General features: G+C 38.1%; 2 protein-coding genes across 2 annotated transcripts; one reads left to right on the top strand and one right to left on the bottom strand.

Annotated features, from left to right (window-relative positions):
- ergic3 (ERGIC and golgi 3) lies at positions 1-27714 on the bottom strand. The gene is given in 15 exon segments (XM_055160925.1): positions 1-222; positions 1486-1541; positions 1660-1757; positions 1759-1797; positions 1888-1952; positions 8084-8180; positions 9210-9241; positions 11276-11290; positions 13889-13946; positions 14589-14754; positions 15773-15869; positions 17160-17279; positions 17526-17613; positions 23931-24001; positions 27546-27714. Coding segments are annotated over 15 exon segments (1170 nt in total). The 5' UTR covers positions 27634-27714; the 3' UTR covers positions 1-142.
- On the top strand, positions 3284-6188 carry romo1 (reactive oxygen species modulator 1). Its single transcript, XM_055160933.1, has 3 exons — positions 3284-3444; positions 4992-5122; positions 5929-6188. Exons 2-3 carry the CDS (start codon positions 4992-4994, stop codon positions 6035-6037), a joined length of 240 nt encoding a protein of 79 aa, XP_055016908.1. The 5' UTR covers positions 3284-3444; the 3' UTR covers positions 6038-6188.
- Positions 27715-27869: the final 155 nt, after the last annotated feature.

Consider the following 27869-nt stretch of genomic DNA (forward strand, 5'->3'; position numbering starts at 1 on the left):
CAGTCCTGTCCACAGTCCTGTCCCATCCACAGCCTGTCCAAAGTCTGTCCTCATAGATCTGTCCTCATGGGTCTGTCCACACACAGCGTGTCCTCTGCTCTGTCCTCTGCTCTGTCCCGTGGGGGTGTTGCACAGTTGTGTGTTACGACGCTTTGCCCAGTTCTATCTTCTTCTGGATGGCGCGCGCCGAGTGGTAGATCAGGGAGTCGATCAGACCGGCAACTAAAGAAAAGACAACAGATCCACATGACGACTTTTTATTCAAGTTTACACACGTTTATAATTGATCGGACTGGATAAGACTGCCCCCTAGTGGATTTGGCTATTAAAGGCACATTGTGTAACTTTTCTGGTTATTGCTTTGTCTGGAATGTTCCACAGTATGGCTATCTTCATCTTCAGACCAAATCGGACCAGTTTACAGGTCAGAATTCCAGTTTTTTTCAATTATAAAACTGCCTCTAATTGAATAAATTTTAAGTAGAGCTGTTTATGTCATACTGAGGAACATTTAAAGCAGACATGACATTCCCATAGCAACAAGAAGGTGATGGAGCCTTCACCAGGAAAGTTACACAATGCACCTTTAACAATCGGAGTTGTTCATTTTTTACTGAAGACGTGCAAATACGTACAAATAAGACTTTTATTCAAGTTTACACATGTTTATGTATAAGATCTGAAAAGGAACATGTAGAGGTTCAGTACTAAGACACACTTTCAAACAATAAACGCGTTATAATTAAAAGCAGATGACACGCAATGGACAGAGAGCTGATTATACAATATATACAGTGTTGGGGAGTAACAGATTACATGTACCGGAGTTATGTAATCAGAGTACAAATTATGAGTAACTGTATTCAGTTACAGTTTTTACTTTGTTAAAATAAAAGGATTACTCTGTGGTATTTTCCTGTTTTCACATTTTGGGCACTCATTGCCGGAAACTATACCAGGTCTAAACCAGATCTAAACCAGGACTGAAACTTGCTCTAAACTAGATCTAAACCAGGTCTAAACCAGGACTAAAACCAGGTCTAAACTTGATCTAAACTAGATCTAAACCAGGTCTAAAACAGGTCTAAACCAGGACTAAACCAGGACTAAACCGGGATTAACCGGGACTAAACCAGGTCTAAACCATGTCTAAAACAGGATTTAACATCTTTTTATTTTCTTTTAGCAGACAAAACATCTTATGTTACGATATCCTTGTCTGTGCTTCTCTACAGCAGATCAAGTAATCCAAAGTATTCAGATTACGTTACTCACCTAAAGTAATTTAATGGATTCCGTTACAAACTACATTTTGGGGTATGTAATCTGTAATCTGTAGGAGAATACAATTTAAAAGTCACCTTCCCAACACTGAATATATATGTAATGGGACAAGATTATTTTTGATCAAACATGGGGAAAAACAGGGTGTGGGGTATTTAATTCTTCATCATTGTAGCTGTATAAATCCTGTAACAGACTGACCTGTGAAAACTCCACCGATGATGGCACAAACTCCTGTGAGAAAATGTGTCAACGATCTGGACACAAACAGGAAACGGTCAGGGATAAGAAAAACATGAAATAAAGCTATTTTTTGTCATCAGGAATAAAAAGTCTATAAGGATTTCTCCAAAAATCCAAAAGTGGAAGTTCTACCTGTGCTTCTCTGTGAATTTGACCATCATTGGAGACAGCTCGTATAAAACAAAAACCCCTGGCAGCCCCTGGTCCCCGATCAGACCGTTGGCGACTTTTTTCATGACGAGTGACGGAGAACTGGTTTGTTTTGACCACCTGAAACAAACACAAATGAAAAGGAGAATAGGAGATACTTCACAAGTGTCCGGTGACGATTAAAATAATACAGTGTAGTTCAGGACTCACGTCTCCGTCTGTTTTGACGTAAACTGTGGGAACTATTTTCACAAAATACTGGTACATCATTGAGGCTGTGAAGAGAGGAAAAGAAAAACGTATTAAATCCATGCACAGAGGAAACCTGTTACCATAGCAATTCATAATTTAAGACCTGTTCCCGATTTTTTCCCATGAATTTGAGCAAAATGTGTCTCTCCCCAGTACATTTATATTGACTATTTTGGACATTTGAATCGTTTCCAGATGACAAAGTGAATAAATAAATAATCAGTGTTGGGAAGGTTACTTTTAAAATGTATTCCCCTACAGATTACAGATTACATACCCCAAAATGTAGTTTGTAACGTAATCCATTAATTTATTTAAGGTGAGTAACGTAATCTGAATACTTTGGATTACTTGATATTGTTGTGCTTTTTAAAACGACATGAATGTAGCAACCGCATCCTGAAAATTCTTGTTTGTTCTCTTCAAATTATCTGTTGAGCCCAAATCTCCGTGAACAGGTAATTGTTTACTGTAGAGAAGCAAAGATGAGGAAATCTGAAGATAAGATGTTTTGTCTGCTTAAAGATAATCAAAAACCCAGTCTTTACTTAACTATATTAAAAATATTATTGATAGAGAAATTATATTTATATGAGATCACTGCTGCCTTTAGTTATGCCCACCCGACTGTTAGGTGTCTGGTTTAGACCTGGTTTAGTCCTAGTTTAGTCCTGGTTTAGTCTTGACTTAATCCTGGCTTAGTCCTGGTTTTAGTATTGGTTTTAGTCTGGTTTTAGTCCTGTCTTAATTCTGGTTAGACCTGGTTTACTTCTGGTTTAGACCTGGTTTAGTCCTGGTTTTAGTCCTGGTTTAGACCTGGTTTAGACCTGGTTTAGACTGGTTTAGACCTGGTTTATGTTTTAGTCCTGGTTTTAGTCCTGGTTTTAGTCCTGGTTTAGTCCTGGTTTAGTCCTGGTTTAGTCCTGGTTTAATCCTGGTTTAGACCTGGTTTAGTCCTGGTTTTAGTCCTGGTTTTAGTCCTGGTTTTAGTCCTGGTTTAGTCCTGGTTTAGTCCTGGTTTTAGTCCTGGTTTTAGTCCTGGTTTAGTCCTGGTTTAGTCCTGGCTTAGTCCTGGTTTAATCCTGGTTTAGACCTGGTTTAGACCTGGTTTAGACCTGGTTTAAGTCCTGGTTTTAGTCCTGGTTTTAGTCCTGGTTTTATTCCTAGTTTTAGTCCTAGTTTTAGTCCTGTTTAATCCTGGTTTTAATCCTGGTTTTAGTCCCACTTTAGTCCCACTTTAGTCCCGGTTTAATTTGTACTCTGATTACGTAACTCCGGTACATGTAATCCGTTACTCCCCAACACTATAAATAATAAATGTTGCCTGTAATACTCCCCCTTCACCGGCGGGGGCGCTCTTATAAACTCAGCCTCTGCTTCATCAGCGCTGCTTTTCTCTTTCCTGTGTGATGCTGCGCTGCTGAACGGCATTTAAACTCACCCCCCGCTCCCAAAACAACCAAAGTGTTCGGCTTTATTGGACCGGGACACGCTCGGTGAACCTTGCACGTCGCGGTAAGTCACGTCCGCGCCGCGATCTGAGCGTTATTTACAACAAACGTGAAGGTGAAACGTGCGTCTGTTTTCCCCCGTCAAGGCCATAGGTGACGTTAGCGGCTAGTTAGCACGCTGGGCTAACTCAAAATTTTAAGCCAAATTCCGGGTCCAGGATATTTATAATTTATTTTAATCATGACTTTAGGTAAACTTGTGATCGTTTACATCGTTTTACATAAGCTCAAGTCTTTGGTCTGGCTAAATTAAGCACAAAAGTGTAAAAAAAACTGAGATATTCTTATTTAGCTTCCGTGTGGCTAAAGTGCATCTTGAGTAAATAGTTGGCCGCGTTTGATTGTTTGTGTAATGGAGGGTCTGTTTACTCAAAGACCGTTGTGTGTCATGGATAAATACGCATTATTTGGAGTAAAATGTGTGGAAATATAATAAAGAACAGCCGGAGTACAGAGTGTTCACGGTGTAGCCATGTGACAGACAAGACCAGCCCACTTCTGTAACATAAAGGAGCAGCTCAAGACTCTTCTCCAGGGGAATTTTTATCTAATTTTTTTTTTTTTCCTCTCAAATAAGTCTTAATGTAAACTTGGGAGGTAGAGTTGGCACAGTAACGCTCCTGCTCCACCTGTTCATTTGTTTCATCACTTTTTGTCTTGGGGGTGTGTGAAATTTTTGTCAGGAGGATACGGGGAAAGATTTTAATGTATGCAGTAGTCTTGAGTGAGTAGGAGGACGAGGAGGAGGAGAAGTAGTAGGATAGGAGTAGGAGTAGTAGTAGGATAAGAGGAGGAGTAGTAGTAGGAGTAGTAGTAGTAGGAGTAGGATAGGAGGAGTAGTAGTAGTAGTAGGATGGGAGAGTAGTAGTAGTAGTAGTAGTAGTAGTAGTAGGAGTAGTATAGGAGTAGTAGTAGTAGTAGTAGGAGTAGGATAGGAGGAGTAGTAGTAGTAGTAGTAGGATAGTAGGAGGAGTAGTAGTAGTAGGATAGGAGGAGGAGTAGTAGAATAGTAGTAGTAGTATTAGAATAGGAGGAGGAGTAGTAGTAGCAGGAGAGGAGGAGGAGTAGTAGTAGCAGGAGAGGAGTAGTAGTAGCAGGAGAGGAGGAGGAGTAGTAGTAGCAGGAGAGGAGGAGGAGTAGTAGGAGTAGTATTAGAATAGTAGTAGTAGGAGAGGAGGAGGAGTAGTATGAGTAGTAGGAGGACTAGTAGTAGTAGAAAGAGTAGGAGTAGGATTAGTAGTTGTAGGAGTAGTAGTAGCAAAATTCTTACATCTGTATTTTCAGAAGGACAAACTTTATTGATCCACAACGGAAATTATTTGGACACAGACGCTCACAAATCTCAATATAATATTATTATCATTTATATTTTCACTCTCTTTTGAGTAAGTAGCAAAAAAGATGGCAAGAGACAGCTGTCAATTAAGGGATAATTATATAAATGTATTTCTTGATATTTGTGTATTGTTTTCCTCTTATTTCTTCTTTTACTAACAGTGAATATTAGACACATTTAGCCCTGGCTAACTACAGAAGTGTTCCTCCCCTCAGATGCCGGTGGCGGTGGGGCCGTACGGACAGACTCAGCCCTCGTGCTTCGACAGGGTGAAGATGGGCTTCATGATGGGCTTTGCTGTGGGGATGGCAGCGGGAGCCATGTTTGGGACTTTCTCATGTCTCAGGTACGTGTGACCAGGACACAAGTCACTACTCTCAGAGACCAGAATGAAGTTTAATGTGATGGCAAAGTTGGCAACAATTAGTATCCTAGTAGCGTATTTCCTGATTATCAGACAATAGATCAGATGTAGACAGAATACACCTGTACTCAGCCAAGATGAATTTTCCTAAAAATCAGGTAGAGTCCCTTCTTAACTCAATCAACTTCAGTCAAAAAAGATGTAAATATGCTGACATGTTTAGTACCGTATTTTCCGGGCTATTAGATGCGCTCTTAAGCCTCCAAACCCATCAAAAAACAACTGCTTGCCCCACAATCCAGAGCACCCTAAACACGAATCCACTCGGGTGTCCCAGCACGACTTCAGTAAACTACAAACCCGCACCACCCGCAGAACATGCAAACACACACGGAGCAGACAGCGACCGCGCGGCGAAAAACACCCACAGACACATCACTCAGCGCCGACGAGGAGCGGAACGGAGGAACGAACAGAAAAAGCGAGCGCAATGTGTCACTTCTAGACACAACTGAACAACTGAGTCACTGAACACGCCGACAATCCAGCGGTCCCAGACAGCACCCTCCCTACACGCCACAACTGAACAAAGCCCAGAGTCACCGTGAACGCCACAAACAAACAAAACCACTCACCCATCCAACTGTTGTGTTTCCTTTAAAGTCCAGTGCGGTTTATTTGTGAAAACAGTTCGAAAATAGACCATTTAATGACAGTGCGCCTTATAATCCAAAGCGCCTAATAGCTCCGCTCCTCAGATCTCTCTAATCACTTTTTCTCCTTTCTAGGATCGGGATGCGTGGCCGGGAGCTGATGGGCGGAGTGGGGAAGACCATGATGCAAAGCGGTGGCACTTTTGGGACATTTATGGCCATTGGAATGGGCATCCGCTGCTGAGGACCAACTCAACAAAACCCCCCCCCCAATTTACCCAATTCTTTACAGAATCATCATGAAATATAATGGGACTGTTCCAGATACAACAACATTAAGAAATCTGTTTGCTGTCTTTCTTTCTAGTTTTGTCAATAAATGCTCTGAAATGTGAGTTTGTGGTAAGTTTTGAATAATCATGATACTATATAGACACATATTCGTCTTTTATTTATTGAACTAAATATTTAAGGCTCCATATTTTTCATCTATACATTTGACAGACTTTTAAACACTTGAGCTGCAGAGGGTTTTATAATAATGACGCAATTATGACTTCATACTAATTACTAGATTAATAATTAGTAGTGAGTCATTGCTCCATTTATTGCAGGTCATTTTAGTTTAAGGTTCAAATTAATGTGTCACCGGTAGAGCTGAAACTATTATTCATGACATACCAATGCAGAATTATTACATATGCTTTGGACATTTTCATTTGTCAAATATAATAATACACTTTATCCGTGCGTGTTCTCAAACTAAAAGCCTTCAGTCACCATATTTAAACCTTTATTTTGGTTATAGTTGTTAGTTGCAGCCCAAGTCATAAAATGTTCTTATATCACAGCTGCAGCATTTTCTGTACAAATAATTCACTTCAAAATGTGTTATCGTGACTAGAGTTCTCAAAAGTATCAAAAAACAGACACTAATCAATACTAAGATATAATATATATGAAAGCTCCAACTATGTATTTTGGGGCTCAGTATTTATCATAAGTACAATGTCTTTGCTATAGTGGGGAGATTTGAGCAGAAGAGGGTAGAATAAAGAACTTCTAGGACTAATTATTGGTTCATTCTGCAGGTTATCTGTTGCATCTCAGGCTTTTTAACGATACCGTCTATTTAAAAATAAGTTTCCTGAGATCATCCTGCTTTGGGTCAGCGTTTTAATATTGTTTATCGGAATATTTCTCTGTAGCAAAAACGTCGCGCTTCAAAATTTGTTATCGTGATCGTCCTGTGACCTTTCCTGAACAGTTTTAACTTTTAACAGAACTAAGACCAGTAAGACCACATGGTATAATAAATAAATACTGTTACTTTGTGTTGAACATTACAATATTGTCTAACAAGAACTTTTAAAATAATCATTTGGATATCAAAACCTGTTCTGAGTTTATTCGAAGTAGAGTTTGAAAACACTCGGCCGCCACACATTTTTTCAGTCTTAAAAGATTTTTAAACATGCGACAAAAAGCAGACACAACAGACACGAGGAGAATCTTATGAAACTTAAAATCTCTGATCACAAAGACTCCAGCGGGATCTGTCTGGGGACCACAGGATATAAAACTGCGTGTGATCGTGTCAGCTGTTTCCTGTCTACAGTAAAACCACTCGCTCTGAGACTCTTAGATGTTCAAAGATCTGAGCTCTGCACTTCTAGTTCAGATACAAGTCAAAACTGTGTTATTATTATTTGTGAAATGTGGTGCAATACTTCAGATACGTGATTTTTAAAGCGTAAAAAACTGGTGATAAGGTACACAAGAATTAGAGTCACTGTTGCTAATCTGCAGCTTCACCTTGATCCTTGCGCTGTGTAGATGTAAACAAACACATGTGAGGAACTACTCCCACCTTTTTACTTTCAAACAATGTCTCAAAGTGGATTAACAGCGTGGTTTTGTGGACTGGTTGTTATTATTTGCTGAGGATAAATTCTATGGATAATGTGAATGAGATGCTGCAATTTAAATTTACAACTTTACGAGAGGTGAGTAATAATTATTTTCGTTATTTCCTGAGTTTGTATGTTGCGTCTCTGTGTCTGTCACTCCTCTGCCCCTGACGTTCTGTTTTATTGTCTTTTGCCGTAGCGTTGCTGATGTTTAGTGGTTACAATCCAGCACTGACACGCACACACGAGGAGCAGCAGCGTCAAAATCGCACACGAAGACACAAAGTTGAGTAAAGCCTCCATGAATTTGGGGAGAAACAAATTGCTGCCAAAATTGGGCAAATTCTCCTGTAATGTGTAACACCTTGTTTGCACTGTACCTTGTGGAGCGGTGACGTTGGTCCCGTCCAGTGGGTTGACGATTCCCGGATAATCTTTCCCAAACGACAGATGTCTGATCATGTGGGTCATGTTTATCTGAAGAAACAAAGCAGCACAAGAAATAAGGTTACAATATTTAGTATCTGTACAACTGTTATAACATTTTCCTAGGGGTGAAAGGAAGTAAAATAGACAATAAATGGATGTAACAATAACCGAAATACCGTGATATCGTATCGTCAAAAGTCTCACAATAATATCGTGGGGGGTCACAATATATCGAATTACAAGTTCGTTTGCTTAAATGCATTTTTTATAGTAGCAACAGCTGATAAACATTGGGAACTACATATCCCATGATTCATTTCAGTGCAAACAACATGAAGAGATATGTTTTTTACTTGAATTCTTGGGATTATCACAGTAATAATTCACACCAAAATCTTGTCAGGGTATTTTAAAAACAAAAAAAGCATCCTATTAACAATTATATCAGCCTCTCCAAAATATCGCAGTAGATTTGGATATCGTTACATCTCTAATAATTAAAAGGGTCACGTATTATTTGCTAACAGGTAAAAAGTAAAGTATACAATAAACTCAAAAGTAGGCTAAATCAAAATCCAATTACAAACAAATGTAGGCGACTAACGACTCTTCAAGAAGTAAAAGAACTGTTTTGAAGTGGAAGTTTTGATCACTTTTTTGGTTAAAACACCTCCCTAGTCACAATATTTTATTAAAAAGCCCTGTACCTGTTTTTTTCCTCCATGTATTGAACCAAAATGTGTCTTTACCCAATTGTATAAGCAGCTCTTGAGGTCAAAATAAGTCCACTATGTGCCGTCTGTATCTAATAATAAAGCGTCAAAACCTCAAGTCTGGTCTCTGAGAGTTGTCAAAAATGCTCATAAACTCATCTCTGTGAATAATTCGGACACTCTGATTGGATAAGGTAAGTGAGGAATAACTTTGAACCACTACAAACTGTTAAAAATGTGGGAAAAAACAGGCACAGTTCCTTTAAATCTTCTCTAACATTACGGTAAAGGAGGATTTTATTGCATTAACGTGAAGATTCAAAATGCAATGTTTGGGATCATTTATTCGCTCTGCTGTACTTACATTGTCCAAGCCGAAACTCTGTAGGTCGTGAACTGAAACAAAGAAAATGTCCCGTATTAATTACACATACAGACATAACAGCACATAAACAAAGAGAACAACAGTCTTTTCATTAATAATAGACACTTTTAAAGATTGCATAAAGACTCCATTATACTTATATCATCCATTACACTAGGCCTGTCACAGTAATCACTACATTGGCTTCTCGTTCAGTATTTGCTGTTTTATATACGTAATTTTGGACAGTCAAATCATTCCAGCTCTAGTGTGTCTCTGTCAGGTTCAGTCTCACTGTGTATTAAAGGTGCACCGTGCAGCTTCTGGTGGAGGGTCCGTCAAACGCGTTTTCTCATCTTGGAAAATGTTATTGCTTTGTCTGGAATGTTCCACAGTTTGGCGTTAAATCTTTTCATTTTGACGGAGGTGCAGCGTCGGCAGTGATGTGGTCGCTGTATCGGACCGTTGTGGTGAAGAAGGAGCTGAGACGAAAGGCAAAACTCTCGATTTACCGCTCAGTCTTCGTTCCTACTCTCACCTATGATCACGAGCTCTGGGTAATGACCAAAAGGACGAGATCGCGGATAAAAGCGGTTGAAATTCTCCCTTAGAGACAGGGTGAGGAGCTCGGTCACACGGGAGAGGAGCAACTGAGGCTCGGGCATCTGCTTCGGATGCCTCCTGGGCGTCTCCCTCAGGAGGTGTTTCGGGCATGTCCCACTGGGAGGAGGCCCCAGGGAAGACCCAGGACACGCTGAAGAGACTATATCTCTGGGCTGGCCTGGAAACACCTAGGGGTCCCGTCAAAAGAGCTGGAGGAAATGTCTGAGGTGAGGGAAGTCTGGGAGTCCCTGCTTAGACTGCTGCCCCTGCGACCCGGCTCCGGATAAGCAGAAGAAAATGGATGGAGAAAAACATTTTAAGCAGCCTAAATTTGCGGATGTGGTCTAATCTCACACACATTTTTCCTTTCCGCTTCTCCGTGTTTGATAGAACTTAAGAAAACAAACGTCCCCACCTTGTTGGACAAAGTATCGCAGATGTGGGTGGGAGTGGAAATGAAAATTCTAAATTCTGTCCCGCGCAGACCTCTATCTTGAACTCTCTCTTCTAAGTTCTTTTCAACTTTCCGTTACGTTTTTTTGTTCTTGCCGACTATCAATGTCATGCCGCTATTTAGCCTTAGATGGAGTTTACCCCCCAAAATTGACCAAAGTAACGAGTAACGTGAAAAAATTACTTTCCATAGAGGGTAACTAAGTAAAGTAAGGGATTACTTTTTTTTTAAAAGAAGTAACGAGCAAACATTACTTTTTTAAAGTAACTTCCCCAACACTGTTCCAGGCCGAGCAGTGACATCTCTGTAGAAACAAGCAGGTGACGGATCCTCCAACAGAAAAGTTACACAACGCACCTTTAAGTAGTATCAGTAGTACACACTTTTTTTTAACCTTTCTCTTTCTTTTACTTTGTTAAGACTACAGAATTATAAAGAAACTATAAACTAAACCTATTTTAAAACTGTATATTTATATGAACCATGCAAACGTCAGTAGAAATAACAGGGTAAAAAAGTCTATGCTTTTTATCAGAGGTGAGAGAAAGGAAATAGAGTAAGTTTAAAGGGCCTGGATCTGATTTTAATTAATTCTTGTCAAGATAAATGCTCTTCACACCTTGTATTATATGGTAAAATCTGCTAAACAAGAAAAAAAATGGAGACCTTAAATATAAAATAGTCTCTTTATATAGTATTTTTTCCAGGTAACAGCTGCTACAGAAGTTACTGACAAGCTCAACTTTTTTTTCATCACTTTAAGGACATTGCTACTAAGAATCACGGGAAACTAATGACCAAAAATGATCTTAGACAGTCGTTTTTAGTGTCAGAATTGATTATGTAGGCGTGGCTAAGAGTTAAAACTAAAACATGTTCCTGCCTGGAGGTTTGAAATCAGGTACAGGCCCTTTAAATGAAACTAAAGAGTCGTCTGAGTGAGATTTGTAGTTTAGGTTTAAGAAAATAAAATGAAACTGGATCAAAATCTGCAAAGAAAAGGACTTACTTTCCACAGCGTGCACTGCAGAAAGGAGAGAGAAGAGCCACTTTAATCAACCAGCAACAACAAACACTGTGATCAGACTCAGACAGGAGGGGCCGGACAAGCTCATAGAAAAACTGTATGAAGCTTTATAAACGTGGAGAGCCCCAAAGTCACATTAGCAGAAGTGAGTCTTGTCTCTGGTTTCTGCTGTACAAATATCACAGTAACTACTGAAGGAGATTTAACAGGAAAATAAACAGAAGCTTGTATGTTTGCTCAGTGTTTTAATCATGCAAAATAGTGATCTCAGGGAAAGAGTGGACAGTCTAGGGCTGCACAATTTTGGAAAAATTTAGTATCAAGTCAGGGTGTAAACGATATCCAAGTCTCACGGTACGATATTTATTGCGATATTGTGGGAAAGCTCACGATATGGTGGGGAGGCTCACGATTAGGGATGTAACAATATCCAAATCTCTCGGTACGATATTTTCACGATATACATCTCACGGTACAATATTTTTTGCGATATTTTTTGGAGGCGAACAAACAAAACTGTTAATATCCTACTTTTTCCTCTTAAAATGCCTTAAAATAAGACTTAAAAGGGCTTAGATTTGTTATTCTATCATGTAGACTGCACTGAAATGGCGCAAAGGATCATGGTCTATGTCAGGGGTGGGCAAACTGCAGCCCTTTAAACCTTTTAATCCGGCCCGCCGAACTGGAATAAATTACAATAATAAACCTTGTTGATGTTTTATTTGTCATGCATTTCCAGCGTTTCCCAGTAGATGGCGCACTATATATACATTGAGTTGCGGCGTATTATGTTGGCCGCAATGCTTTATGGGAAAGTGTTCTTACAGGAGTTATTCGGACCATGAGTGAAGTAGTTGGTGCTTAAGATATAAGACTGCACTGCTTCCATTTTGAGTTGGTGAAAATCAATCATGGAAAACCTATGGACTCTGAGTTGTAATTGATAATGTGTACAACAATTTGGAGGCAGGTTTTACCACACTCACAGGTGTATATCTGTGGTTGATTGGCATGGAGCTTTGTTTTAACACGTTAACACGTTCTGTCCTGTCTTCTGTCCGGCCCTTCAGTCAAACTTTAGGACCCTATGTGGCCCCCGAGCCAGAAAGTTTGCCCACCCCTGGTCTATGTAGTTCCCTCTGCTTAAATTAAAAGTTATGGTGCAGCAAAAGACAAAGAGACTTGTAATTCGATATATTGTGATGGTCCACGATATTATTGTGAGAACTTTGACGATATTGTTACATCCCTAGTGTCAAGCATTTGTTGATTTGTTGAGTTAAAAAAGTACGATTCTGGTCAGACTGTACATTATAAACAGCTCCAGGAGTCATTATTCGGGCAACGTTAAGGTGACCAGATGGGATTGGCTGAAATTTGGGACAGTGGGGGGGGTTTAAATGATTTTTAAACGTGTGACAAAAAGAGCACACCACAGACACGAGGAGAATCTGATGAGATTTTAAGTCTCTGATTGCAAAGACTTCTGCAGGATATGGTTGTGGACCACAGGCTGCAAAGTCAAGAGCGAGATCGTGTCAGCTGTTTCCTGTCTACAGTAAAAGCACTCGCTCTGAGACTCTGAAGTGTTCAAAAGATCAGAGCTCTGCACTTCTAGTTCAGATACAAGTCAAAACTGTAATATGATTATTATTTGTGAAAAGTGGTGCAAAACTTCAGATACATGATTTTTAAAGCATAAAAGATTGGAGATAAAGTCCACAGGAAGTAGAGTCACTATCACTAATCTGCAGCTTCACCTCGATCCGTGCGCTATGTGGATGTAAACAGACGTAAAAGTAAAACGTACTTTTATTCAAAGATCATTATAATAATAGTAATTTCAATAAATAGTAAATACCCTGGGACATGAAAGACAGATATTTTGGTGTAATGCTTTGTAATGATTTTCAATTAATCGTTACAGAACATGTTCAAAATCCGAAAGAGCCGATATGAGCTCAGAGGCACGACCACGTTTATCAAAAAGAAAATCAGAACAAACATTATGAAATTTTGTAAATCTGTTAAAGGGGTGGAGCTTTGGAACAACTGTACAGAAAACCTAAAATTGTGCACCAGTCTCTTTCACTTTATAAAGAAGTTTAAATGTTTAACTCTGGACAGATACATGAAATATGAGACGTAGTTTGTGCTGTAGTACTTTGTTGTTCTGTTTCTGATTTGTTTGTTTCCTCCTACTGGATTTTTGAAGATGAACTGATGTCAAGACGACGCTTTGACAAAGGAATAAAGCACAGGTGTCAAACATAAGGCCCGGGGGCCAGATCCGGCCCTCCAAGACCTTTAATCTGACCCTTGGGTGATTTTCAATTTAAATATTTTAATTAAAATATTGGTAATTTTCTGCGGTGCTGAGCATAGCATAACATTCTGCACCAGATTTGTAAAATGTTTTGTAAATGACAGTGCTACTGTTAAACTTCCTTCACGATAAACAAAAGGACCAAATGGGGAAATGACATGAAAGTTAAACATACAGAAGTAACAGTCGTACAGTGAAACCACTAAACCCAGCGGAGTAAATGAGATGAGATGTTTTGTCATGCTGAGGGAAGGGTCCAAACTCACCGTGAACATGTGACTGCTGGAAACTCTTCCCCGGAGCAAAGTGGAAATTTCCTGCCACCTGAAAAACAAAATCAAGGTCACAAACTTCCATTTTTCATTTTATATGAATGAATCCTTATATTAATTGGAACAGTTTATATATGTATTATAGAGATGGAGCAGACGAGAGGGTCAGAGGACGAGAAGAGAGGGTCAGAGGACGAGAAGAGAGGGTCAGGGGACAACAAAAGAGGGTCAGAGGACGAGAAGAGAGGGTCAGAGGACGAGAGGAGAGGGTCAGAGGAGGAGAGGGTCAGAGGACGAGAAAAGAGGGTCAGAGGACGAGAAAAGAGGGTCAGAGGACGAGAAAAGAGGGTCAGAGGACGAGAAAAGAGGGTCAGAGGACGAGAAAAGAGGGTCAGAGGAAGAGAAAAGAGGGGTCAGAGGAAGAGAAAAGAGGGTCAGAGGACGAGAAAAGAGGGTCAGAGGACGAGAAAAGAGGGTCAGAGGAGAGAAAAGAGGGTCAGAGGACGAGAAAAGAGGGTCAGAGGACGAGAAGAGAGGGTCAGAGGAGGAGAAAAGAGGGTCAGGAGGACGAGAAAAGAGGGTCAGAGGAGGAGAAAAGAGGGTCAGAGGAGGAGAAAAGAGGGTCAGAGGAGAGAAGAGAGTCAGAGGAGGAGAAAAGAGGGTCAGACAGAGCAGATGGATCAGATGTTTGTACCTTGTTGACCTCTAAGAAGCCGTAGACCTGACAGCCTTCGTTCTTCTGCTCCTGCATCTTCTGACTGAACCCTTCTCTCTTGCACTGCTCGATGGTGTCTGCGTTCTTGAAGGCCCATCCTCGTCTCCTGTAGGCCTCACGCACGTCATCGCACGTGTTACAGCATCTGCAGGAAATCAGTGTCTTCAAATGTTATATAATGTTACAAGGCACAGCATGAGTTTTTAACCCAAATCACAAAATAATAGACAAACTGTGCAGCTCTAGAGAAGGGGTCTGTTCAAATGTCAGAATGTAAAAATGTCGAAATGTTGAAATATCATAATACTAAATGGCATCTACAGTTTTTCTGTGTGTCTTTTACCAAATTATTTTGTAACATTGCTGCTCGTTTAAAAGAAAGTTTTTTTTTTATGCAATAAATTTCACATACTCCTTGTTAAGATGATAAAAATGGGTGCGTTTCAAAATATAATAAAATATCAAAATATCATTTAACGTGATGATACAGTATCGATATCATGGGCTGCTGTATTGACATATCACCTCCTTTCTGAGTATTTTTTGGTTTATTTTACTAAATTATTTTGTTACAGAGCTACAATTTTGTTGCTTATTCAGTGGAAAGAAGCTCATTTATGCGACACATTTGACATTTTAACTTTTGATGAGTAAAATGGGCACAAGAAGTGGAGAGTTTTAGTATCAGAACCATGATTTAGCCTTTATTTTTTATTGAACTGTATCAAATCAATTTGAAATACATCGAACTGAAATCTCACTGTATCGAGATATGTATTGTATCATGGCCTATATATTGAGGTATGTATCGTATCGGCAACTTCTACTTTATTCCACTGATAAAATTAAACTAAAAAGGACAATAACAATTTTGTAAGTAATAAATATAAATGTAAATATGTAAGAAATTGCATCATTTTGTATTTAGTTTGTATCTCCAAGTCCAAATGAGTTACAGATTTTCTACATCTCAAATGTGCTCCAAAAATAAGAAAATCTTCCTCCGTATTGCAAAGAAAAAGCACACACAAATATAAATGTTATTCATCTGTCAATTATTACACACTAACTTGGAAATTCATACAGGGGCCAAGTCATTCTCATAAAAGGCCTTGTTATGTTGTTATGCAAGTTTTAAAGTACAAGTAAAATAAATGACTTACTTCAGGTCTTCGGTCTCGGCTCCGTAGCAGCTCTCACATCGGTTTGGGTCCAAAGAACTCGGGTCAAACACTTCCCCGTTATCTGCTTTTCCCAACTCTGGAACAAAACAACACAGGAAAATAAACAAGGTGTCGTCTACTATGGGCCTGAGGAGGGGAATTATCTGACTGTTGATTGTACAAACTAAAAATATATTACTAACTTAAAGGTGCATTGTGTAACTTTTCTGGTGGAAGGTCCGTCAAATGCTTTTCTCCATGGAGACGTTATTGGTCTTCATGGAGACCAAATCAGACCAAGTTACAGGTCAGATCTGTGGAGAGGCGACTCCACTAACTGCAAAAATTCCTGTTTCTCTAGGTATTTTTGAGCTATAAAACCACCACTAATTGGATAAAAGTAAGGTTGAGCTGTTTAATGTCACACAGTGGAACATTTCAGGCTGAATAATGACATACTAGGGGTGTAACAGTACACAAAAATCACGGTTCAGTAGGTACCTCGGTTTTGAGGTTACAGTTCGGTTCAAAATGTAAAACCATTTGCTTGTTGTTTATTTGTGTAAATAAAATAAATGCAAAGTGCAGCTTGGTATTATTAATAAGTTAAATAAAATATTATCAAATAAGCAACAAATGTATGAAATATTCTAAAAAAAATAAATAAACAAAACTTTTCAAAAAGCACTAACAGTTCCAAAATGAAGTTTTACTCAAACTTCATATTTTTGCCCATAAAAAACAACTTGTCCACACTGTCTGTAGTAAGTGCAGATCTGCTGGCAGGGAAGGGGGGCGGTGATTCCGTGCGAAAGTGAGGACTGCGGCGTGACGATCATGGTTTTCCAAGGATTCACATGGTTCAGAGGGACGTAGTCAAGGCAGGGGGCAATCGTTGTCAAGGCGACCACCCAAACTATAAAGCGCTACGGAAAACACTGCCACCCCAATCACGGACGAGTTCCTTCGTGAATATTAAAGAGCCGAGCCTTCTGTGTAGCTGCACGTGAAGTGGCCAAACGTTCCATACTGAAATGGTTCGGCATGAATACGAGTACAGTTACACCCCTATGACATACCCATAGAAACAAACAGGTGATGGATCCCCAACCAAAAAAGTTACATAGAGCACCTTTAACTTAACTTAATCAATCCATTAAACACAAAACAACACAGTCATAAACAGTGCTACTATGGAGTTTAGGGAGATAGTCTGCTTAGTGGACATGAACAAAACATAATACCAAGTTTAAAAAAAATCAACTAATCTATGAAAAAATGTTTATCAAAACTATCAAAACCTCATTCATTTTTCACTCCGTCGACCATCACCATCTATGGGACCTTGGACATCTCGGTACATAAAGGTTAAAATGGAGTTTCGTACCATGTTTTTCTGCCTCGTCCGTCACTGCTTTGAGGTCTTTGTCGAGTCTCTGTTTGAAAAGATTGTGTTCGACGTCCAGCTGTTGTTCTCCGGCCACGTCCATCGCGTCAATACTGAGATCTGAGGAGGAAACACAACCATACTTCAAATCTAAAGCTCAAAAGGTTCTATATTACACAAAATTGACCCTTGTGAGCTTTTAGTGTTTCGTTACCTCCTCAAAAGCAGACCTGGAGTTGCGTTTTGTTTCATTCACACATTCACCATGATAACTACTGAACATTTCACCATAGATATACATATAGAACACCCCTAGTACCATTAAACGTTGTGGTTTAGGATGTATAAAGTGAGAGTGGTTCTTACAGGCACAGGGCATATGAGGAAACACCACGTCGATGTTGATCTTGAGTTTGTCGCCTCGAGACGTGTCCACGTACAGCTCCGGGTGAACCTGAACGAAAGACGAAAATCAACTTTAAACACACATCTCATGACTTTAGGACAAGACGCACAAAAGAAAAGCATGACCTGGACTGAAACAAAACATCAAAGTCAAAGCCAATGTTTGCTTTATTCTCAATTTCTTTTTCATTTCATTTTTTTCATGTATTAGACATACAAAGGAATCGAAATACATTTTTCACTGTCCCATGTGTACACAAGACAGGATAAACATTAAAAGTACAAAAAAGGACAACATTTAAGTTCACAGGCACAACAAGTAATATATTCTCTGTCCTACCCTATTTGTTACAGATAAGTATTCATCATACATAAGCTATGGACTACAGTACCCATAAATAAATAAACTGGGAAGCAGAAGCAGAAATTCATTTATTTGTTTTAAATGTGTTGGAAAAAGTCTACAAGACGTTTGTGAATCCCACATGTATGACCTAAGAGTTCAGGTCTTAAACTTACTCAAAAGTAGAGCAGCAAGAGTAATCGTGATTAAATCAAAATCACTATATAAACCGACAAAATTAAGAAGTGAACCTGCCAAAAAAAAAATACTCCTGTCTTTATCTGCCTTAACCGCTGATAATTAAATGTAAATAATGTAATTAAAATCGGTTTAAACTTTTAAGCGTTTCATCTATGGCCTTAAATCTCCAGCAGAGGCCTACATTTAGTTTTGGTCGACCAGAACACGCAAAGCTTTATTTGAACCCTTAAATGTGAAGAGATTTTTGCACAAAATGTGAATACACAACTCTCTTACAACAAACTCACCCATATGGAAGATAATTTGTTTAATCAGATTTTGAATTTTAAATGCTGTTGAATTTCTCACTTTCTCAATCTTTTAACTCTGAAAAATATGTTTGAATAATTTTTATTCTGAATTTTAGTTGCTGAATTTAAGTGAAACGATCTATTTGGTCAAAATTTGCCTCATCAAAAGCTCAAACCCCGCCCACAAATGAGAGCGCCCAATAGGAAACAGCCTCTGTCCTTCTCGCTCACACAAGATCAATTGCTTCTGCCTTGGCATCGTGAATCTTTGTGGTGAAATTTTGCACAGCGAATTTTACAATCTGAATTTGACTTTTAAATTTGAGGGCTTGAAAGTATCTGTGCTTAATATTTAAAAGGTGATTTTTTTTATTTTGAATTTGAAACATATTGGAAAAAGTATACTTAAAATTTCAGCAACTAAAATTCAGAATAAAAATAATTCAAACATCTTTTTTCAGATTAAAAAAATTCAAAGTGAGAAATTCAGTCGTATTTAAAATTTAAAATCTGATGGAACTAATTATCTTTCATACACCCACAACCCCTTTTTTTTAAAAATCATAAACCTTTTTATATTTCGAGTTTAGTTTTCTTTGCAGACAAGAGAAAAAAAATCAAGTAAAATACAAAAAAAACAATACAAAATACAGCACTAAATGTTTACAAACACAACACATGCAAAATAAATTTAAATAAATAACTTGTGTATAAACCTCTGCATTTAAACTACAGAATTTGGGGAGGAAAAATCTAAACTATCGGCCCAAAAATATCTGCAGATCTTATCAGTAAGGTTTCTCTGGACTCTAAACAAACTTTAGCAGGAAAAAACAAACACTTTTTTCCCCACTTTTTGTTATTCGAGTCAGTCTCATTGTGTAACTTCTGCAGGAGGTAAACCTGTTCTGAAAAAAAACCTCAGGGAGATTTTAGGACAGACTAAGTCTAAATTCACAACTTCGTGTTACAGTAGAGGGCCTGTTTTTCTTGATGTTAAAGGTAATTTTTCGTTTTCTCTGCTTCTTTCTATGGATATGTCAATTCTCTGCCTAAAATGTTCCACAGTGTGACATTAAACAGCTCTACTTCACATTTATTCAATTACAGGTGGTTTTATAATTGAAAAATACCTAGAAAAACAGACATTCTGACTGTGAGCGGGGTCGCCTCTCCACAGATCTGACCTGTAACTTGGTCTGGTTTGGTCTCCATGAATAGATAGATAGAACGTTTTAACGCCACACTGTGAAACATTCCAGACAAAGCAACAACATCTCCATGGAGGAACGCATTTGACGCAACCTCCACCAGAAAAGTTACACAATGCAGCTTTAACCTCACAATAAAGAAACGTCCTAATGTTTCCACGTGTGTGTAAACATCAGCGGTGACAGTCTTGTTATCTCTTATTCTCTTTGTGCAAAAGCTCGACAAACGAGTTCTACAGGTCCAGAGGGGAAACACACGTCTCTTTCTTCAGCACGATCTCGCAGAGGGAAACCAGTCGCAATTTAAACACTCACAATTACAGAATCACAAAGGCTACGATTATTTGATCAGCGTTAACGTCCAATTATCACGTCTTGGTTCAAACTCGATTTCGATACCAAAGCTGCATAGTGTAACTTTTCTGGTGGAGTTTCCGTCAAACGAGTGTCTCAGCTTTGTCTGGAATGTTCCACAGTATGGCGTTAAACCTTTCTATCGCCATGGAGACCAAACCAGACCAAGTTACAGGTCAGATCTGAGGAGAGGCGACCCCGCTCACAGTCAGAATGTCTGTTTTTATGAGTATTTTTGAGCTATAAAACCACCTGTAATTGAATAAATGTAAGGTAGAGCTGTTTAATGTCACACTGTGGTAAATTTTGGGCAGAGAAATTACATATCCATAGAAACAGGTGATCGACCCCCAAAGAAAAGTTACACAATGCAGCTTTGGTATCGAAAACCATAGATAATGCACTTTAAGGAATTGACTTGATTCTGATACAGCAATGATAATACGGTTGACTCTGACCGGCCCCTTTAAACTAATTTAGAATTACAAAATAAACATATTTTATAATTTTCCCTCATGCATGGACTATATGGCTGCACTGTTTTTATTTTAGAGGTGTTTTTTAATGACATTTTTTGTACTGTAACCTCACTTTTTCATTGCTTAGTCATAACATAAACTCCGACCAACTTGTCAAAACAATACTGTTTGATTTTTTATAAAGAAACACAATTAATATTATTCAGAGGAAGGAAACTTGTTTATGAGACACATTTGAAATATTCGCTGTTTTAATGATTAAAATCTATGTGTTTCATATTAACTTCGCACAAGAAGTGGTTTAGCAAAGACTTTTATTATCACAGCCATGATTTATTTATTTATTTTTATTGAACTGTGTCAAGTCGATTTAAAATATATCGTATCGAATCAAAGTTCACTGTATCGAAGTATGTATCGTACTGGTAACTTCTTAATATCGTGACAACACTAGACCTAGGGCTGGGTATCATTAAGAAGTTGCTGATACGATACATATCTAGATAAAGTGCACTTTCGATTTGATACGATATATTTCAAATGGATTTGATAAGGTTCAATGAAAAATAAAGGCTAAATCATGTCTGTGATACTAAAAGTCTTTGTTAAACCTCTTCTTGTCCAAAGTTCATACTAAAAAATGCCCATTTTAATCATCAAAACAGTAAAAATGTAAAATATGTCGCATAAATGAGTTGCCTTCCTCTAAACAAGCAACAAAACTGTAGCTCTGTAACCAAATAACTCAGTAAAATTTTGTAAAATACACCAAAAAAATACTCTTGGCGATATATCGATACAGCAGCCCACGATGTCGATACTGTATCATCACATTAAAAGATACGATATATCGACATTTTGATATTTTTCCACACCCCAATCTAGCATGGAAACAAAAATATGAAATCAAATAAATAAAAACTGGAAACAGCTGCCAAGAAAATGGTGATATGCCGGTGGAAATCAGTTCATCCTCTGACTGTGAGAGAATGGCTCCTATCTTTCAGAGAAATCGTTCAACTGGAGCTTTCTGCTGCTCGAATGCACGGAGCAAAAGCCAAAAACATCTCTTGCTGGTCCAATCTACTGATCAAACTGAGATCTGAATCTATTGTATAGTTGTTACATGGAGTTTTTTCATTATAATTTACCGTATTTTCCGGGCTATTAGACGCGCTCTTAAGCCTCTAACCACATCAAAAAACGCCCGCCCGCCCCGCAATCCAGAGCAACCTACAGACGAATCCAGCACGACTTCAGTAAACTATAAAGCCGCACCACCCGCAGCTCATGCAAACACATGCTGAGTAAGACAGCGACTGCGCAGCAAAAAACAAACCCGCAGCCACACTCATCACTCCACGCCGACGAGGAACGGAACGGAGAAACGAACCGAAAAAGCGAGCGCAATGTGCCACTCTGAGCCACAACCGAACAACTGAGTCACCGCGAACACGCCGACAATCCAGCGATCCCAGACAGCACCCTCCCTACACGCCACAACTGAACAAAGCCCAGAGTCACCGTGAACGCCACAAACAAACAAAACCACTCACCCATCACACTGTTGTGTTTCCTTTAAAGTCCGGTGCGGTTTATTTGTGAAAAAAAAGTTTAAAAATAGACCATTTAATGACAGTGCGTCTTATAATCCAGAAAATACGGTATGCTCTTAGAATGTACACAATATATATACTCTCAGTCAACTTTCTATGTGTGGTACATGATAAGTATGTATAACGCAATTTCTGCTGATGTCTTTAGATGGAGGAAATTTGCTCTTGTTTTGTATAGAGGGAATATAAACCTGGACATGTGGGGGGGTATATTTATGTGTATGTATGTGTGTGTGTACATATGTTTATTCCAGATGTCCATCAATAGGGAGTTTAAGGGTGAGCGGTGTGGGGTTTAAAATGGAGAAAAATGCAATGCTAACTGGATTATGTATAACTGCAAATAATAACACTTGAATAAAAATCTGATCACAAAATGTATATATTAGGAACTACTATAAAATCTCGCCTTGTCTCAACAACGCTCGTGGACCCAATCTCGTATCTCGTCCCATCTCCCGCTGAACCCGATCATAAGAAGTCACTGAATTACAACCTCAATCTGCATTTTAACAATATTCATTCTCGCTCACAACGTCTGTATTGTGTGTTATTGATACTTTGCAGCTGATGTCACGCTAACTGGAAGCATTACTCTGTCTGAGGTTCTGTTTCTCAAGTTTAGGCTTTAATCTGATCTTTGCTGTAACACAATCTGACCAGAAAGAAGTGACTTAGCCGGAACTACAATAGGTGAGCCGAGTTGTTGCTGCTAAACAAGTTCCTCTCATATAACATTACAGTTACAGGCTTATTAGTGTTTGCCAAAGGTTTTTCACCGTTTTTGTTGAAAATTAAACTCCGAAACTGGACCATGAATGCTTGTATCACAGGATCCTAAAAATGTGATGTTTCAGTCCAGTTTGTATTTTTTTCGTGAGTTTCTTGTTTTCTTTTTCTTCACTTAAATGTGAAGAGATTATTGCACAAAATACACAACTTTTGTACAACAAACTCACCCATAAATCAAAACCAAACAATACCATTTTACCATATGTTTTATTTATTTTTATTATTATATGTATTTTTTTTGTTGTTTTAGGGCCAGAGTTTAGTTTTCTTTGCAGACAAGAGACAAAATCAAGAAAAATAAAATACAAAATACAGTGCTAAATGTTTACAACACACGACACATGTATGACAGTAAAAAACACACACAAAATAAATAAATATAAATTACTTTTGTAGAAAATCAAACACCTAAACAGGACCATGTACGCTCATATTGATCACAGGCTCCTGAAAATGAACTTGAAATGAAGTTTAAATCCATTGTGTGTTTTTTCTTCTTGAGTTTTCAGACAATCTTGAAACATTTTTTGAACGTGTTTGCTCGTGTGTGCGCAGTTGTTGGTCACCATGGTAACGCCTAAATGTTCCACCATTAGAGATTAGGGATGTAATGCCGCGTTCTGATGAATGTCGATAGTCGATAAATCGACTCAGTTCTCCCGACAGCTCCCTCTTAAAATGCCTTGACAAGACTAAACCCAAAGAACTAAGACTTAAAAGTGTTTAGAACTGTTATTTCTTCTTATATTCTGCACTGAAATGGAGCAAAGGATCATGGTCTATGTAGTTCCCTCTGTTTTTTTTAACCATTGCTGCACCATAACTCTTAATTTAAGCAAAGAGACTTGTAATTCAATATACTGTGATGGTCCACGATATTGTTGCGACCTTTGACGATACGATAAAGACATTTCAGTTATTCGAGATACATGCAGAACACCCCCAGCGCGATGTAACTGCAAAGTATTGAAACCCAGCATTTCTCTATCCGTTCAGATTTCAGTTTCAGTTGTTGCTTTGGTTTTGAAGACTGCAAAGGTGTAAACAAATGACTTGGATTTGCTTGTGCTCTGGACTCACCTCTTTCGTGAGATAATACTGCAGCTCGGAGATGAACAGAATCAACATGATCACGCCACTGATCAGAGTCACTGAAAAACACAAACACACAAGAAAGAACACATGGGTTAATTACACAATTACACAAAACTAGAAAGAGGCAAATTCCTGAAACATCTTTTAAAAGGTACACAGTGTAATTTTTCAGATCTGGAGTCCACCATCCTTGAGATAATATTATTTTGTCTTGAATGTTCCAGGCTTATCGAACACAGATTTATTCAATTACAAGTGTTTCTAAAACTAGTATCAAAAACTAGATACTCATTTGAGCAGGTATAGATACTAAAAAGTCACATTCACAGGACAGAAATTAACCTCCCCTCAATAGTTTTAGAATGATTTTGAGCTGTATCAGAACAAGTATAAGAGCACATGGACTAGTATACGGGAAGGAAAAGAAAGTACTATGATTTAATGTTGTCCTACTGCCTAAAGAAAGTGAAGAAAGAAGTGTTTTTATTATCATCGTGGTATCGGAATCGGTATTGAGTGTTGAGTATCGAGTCTATTCTTTAGTATCAAAATCGAGTTTAAAATGTTAAGAAGTTGCCGATACGATACAGGCCACGATATGATACTTTTATCGATACAGTGCACTTTCGATTCAATACGACATAACACAGGTCGGGACTTGCAAGTCGTGACTTGGACTCAAGTCAGACTTGAGTCACTATTTTTAGGACTTGAGACTTGACTTGATAAAATGGACTAAGACTTGGGACTCGACTTGGACTTGAAGCTCAATGATTTGGGACTTGACATGGACTTCAAACCTTAGACTTGACAAGACTTTCTGTTCTGACCATAATGATTCGCACTAAGATCTTGACAAGACATTTAAAAAGGAAAAATGAGCATTTCTACAACTCTTATAGAAACACTCATATATGAATATAAAATATTTTTAAGTACAATTTGGTTTAAAATTCATATAAACAGCAAAAATCTGTTTAAAGACTTGAAATGACTTGAAGCTTAAAGCAAACGACTTGGACTTGACTTGGACTTATGGGCCACTGACTCGAGACTTTACTTGGACTTGCCTGTCTTTGACTTGGGACTTAACTCGGACTTGAGGTCAAAGACTTGAGACTTACTTGAGACTTGCAAAATAACGACTTGGTTCCACCTCTGCGACATATATTTCAAACCGTTTTGATACGGTTCACTGAAAAACAAAGGCTAAACCACAGCTCTGATAATAAAAGTCTTTATTAAACCACTAAGTGTGTGTGAAACAAATCTGAAAAACACACATTTTACTCAAAAACAGTGAAAATATCAACACAAATGTAGCTCTTACACAAAACAATTTAGTAAAATATACCTAAAAATACTCTTGGTGATATATTGATACAGGAGCCCACAACATCAATACTGTATAGTCACATTAAACGATACGGTACATCAATATTTCAATATTTTTGGACAACCCTAACTAGAGCAAAGTCACCTCTCTACATGACTGGTGGTAGATCGCATTTGTCTTTTTGGAGACAGACAATTTTAATTCAAACAGTAATTATATCTCCATAGAGACATGCAGAAAAGTTACATAGTGCAGCTTTAACTTGTATTTGTAACTGTTTCTTGTATTTTGTTGACTTGTATGTGAAGCACTTTGGTCAGCTGAAGTTGTTTTAAATGTGCTGTATAAATAAACTTGAATTGAATTGAACGTATTTGTTCATTTCTGCTAAACACCTTGAAAAAAAATGCTACAACACATTCCTTTTCTGATATCTGGATTCATATACTTTGAAACTATAATACCAAAGTTTAATTTCCCATTATGAGTTATAGACAGCGTACATTTACTACTTTTATTAACGCTGATAACTTATGTTAAAGAGCCCATGTTAAACTGTTCTCTGATCTATGTCACAATGTTGTTTCCTCATCACAGACATGCCTGGAGTTGTGTTTTGTTTCCTTCAAACACGTTTAACACGCAAACCCTGAATATTTAAGCAGAATTCTTCTCTCAAGATGAAAACACTCGTCTTGTTTCGCCTTTTCATGTCATGCAATAATAAAGGAAGCACTCCACCATGTTTTTAAACTCCACACACCTTCACGAGAATCACTGGGGTGACTTCTAGGTGTGTGTAAAAATATTGAAATACCGATATATATCGTATTGTTTAATGTGATGATACAGTATCAATATCGGGTGTTTCTGTATCGATATACAGGCAAGAGTATTTTTTGGTATATTTTCCTAATTTATTTTGTTATTTTGTCAGCACTACAGTTTGGTTGCTTGTTTATCGAAAAGAAATTCATTTAATGCGACACATTTAACATATTCACTGTTTTGATGACGATAAATGTAAAAATGTTTGTGTTTCATATGAACTTGGCACATTATGATTATTATTTTTTATAGAACCATATCAAATTGATTTCAAATATAGCGAATTGAATCAAAAGTGCACTGTATCGAGACATGTATCGTGTCATGCCCTGTGTATTGAGGTATGTATCGTATCGGCAACTTCTTAATGATACACAGCCCTAGTGATATGATATATGTATATATAAGTCGATACGATATATTTCAAATCGATTCGATACGGTTCAATAAAAAATAAAGGCTAAATCATGGCTTTGATACTAAAAGTCTTTGTTAAACCACTTCTTGTGAAAAGTTCATATGAAACACAAACATTTTAATCCTCAAAACAGTAAAAATGTCAAATGTGTCGCATAAATGAGCTTCCTTTCACTCCACAAGCAACAAAAATGTAGCACTGTAACAAAATAATTCAGTAAAACACTCCTAAAAATACTCTTGGTGAAATATCGATACAGTAGCCCACGATATCGATACTGTATCATCACATTAAACGATACGATATATCGATATTCCGATATTTTTGCACAGCCCTAGTGACTTCAGCCCTGGAATTGTTGCTGTTACCTTGAAAACTACCACTTCATGACATCACAAGGTAGAACAGAGCGTTTTGAGCTTTGGAGATGTTGACAGACTGATAATAAAGAGTTACTCAAACACGTGTGAATAAAACAAAACACAACTCTAGGCATGTTTTTGAGGAGGTAACAACATTGTGACATAGATAAGAAAACAGTGTAATATGGGCTCTTTAATTTTAATTAGCAGCGTTAATAAAAAGTAGTAGAAATATAATTCATAAAGGGAAATCAATTTTTTTATATTAAAGATTCAAAGTATATGAATCATAACATGGCTTAAAGTTCACAAGAATCTATTTTGTGTAATAAATTACCTTTAATCACCTACACTATTCCCTACGTATTTCAAATGTAATATTAAATAATACATTTTATGCAATAATTACTTGCATTGTGTCCATTTATTAATAAGATTCAAGAAAAATAGCCTATTCTACACGATTTAGACATGTAATTTATTGTTCTAACGTTTATTTCACTGTAAATCTTGCACAAAAACCTTGACATTTAGTTGCGTTTAAGAATTCAGTAATTTTAGGAAGAAAAAGCCGGATTGAATCAGTTAGCCGTGTTGTTAGCCCCAAATGCTAACAGTATCATTTGAGCTTTTCTAACGCGATTTTCCAAACTCACCGGTCACTCCGCCCCATGTCTTCACTCGGAAATCCTCCAGAGTTTTGGGGTAAGCGTCGAATTGTTTCAGTTTGTTCCAGGTGTCCATTTTAGCCCGAAAAAACCACCTGACTGAGACAGAAGTTGCCGACAGGAGATGACAGCCTGATGCGCCTGCCTGCCTGCTCCTCGTCGGCTCTGCTTCCGGGACACGCAGGACGCACGCACGCACAGCTGGACCAATCACACTCGGCCGCGTGAAGACTCAAGAAATTCCACAAATAAAACGAAAAAAAAAAGAAAATGTTGAAGAAAGATAGTAAACTTCAAAACTGACTCGAAGCT

Source organism: Boleophthalmus pectinirostris, unplaced genomic scaffold, assembly GCF_026225935.1.
Source record: "Boleophthalmus pectinirostris isolate CB_2022bp ecotype Guang Dong unplaced genomic scaffold, ASM2622593v1 HiC_scaffold_3, whole genome shotgun sequence".
Classification (NCBI taxonomy): Eukaryota; Metazoa; Chordata; class Actinopteri; order Gobiiformes; family Gobiidae; genus Boleophthalmus; species Boleophthalmus pectinirostris.

Excerpts from the sequence above, each read along its gene's own strand:
- romo1 (XM_055160933.1), top strand. The coding sequence starts at position 4,992 with ATGCCGGTGGCGGTGGGGCCGTACGGACAGACTCAGCCCTCGTGCTTC. Across the intron at positions 5,123-5,928 it reads GGGACTTTCTCATGTCTCAG|GATCGGGATGCGTGGCCGGG; the intron begins GTACGTGTGACC and ends TCTCCTTTCTAG.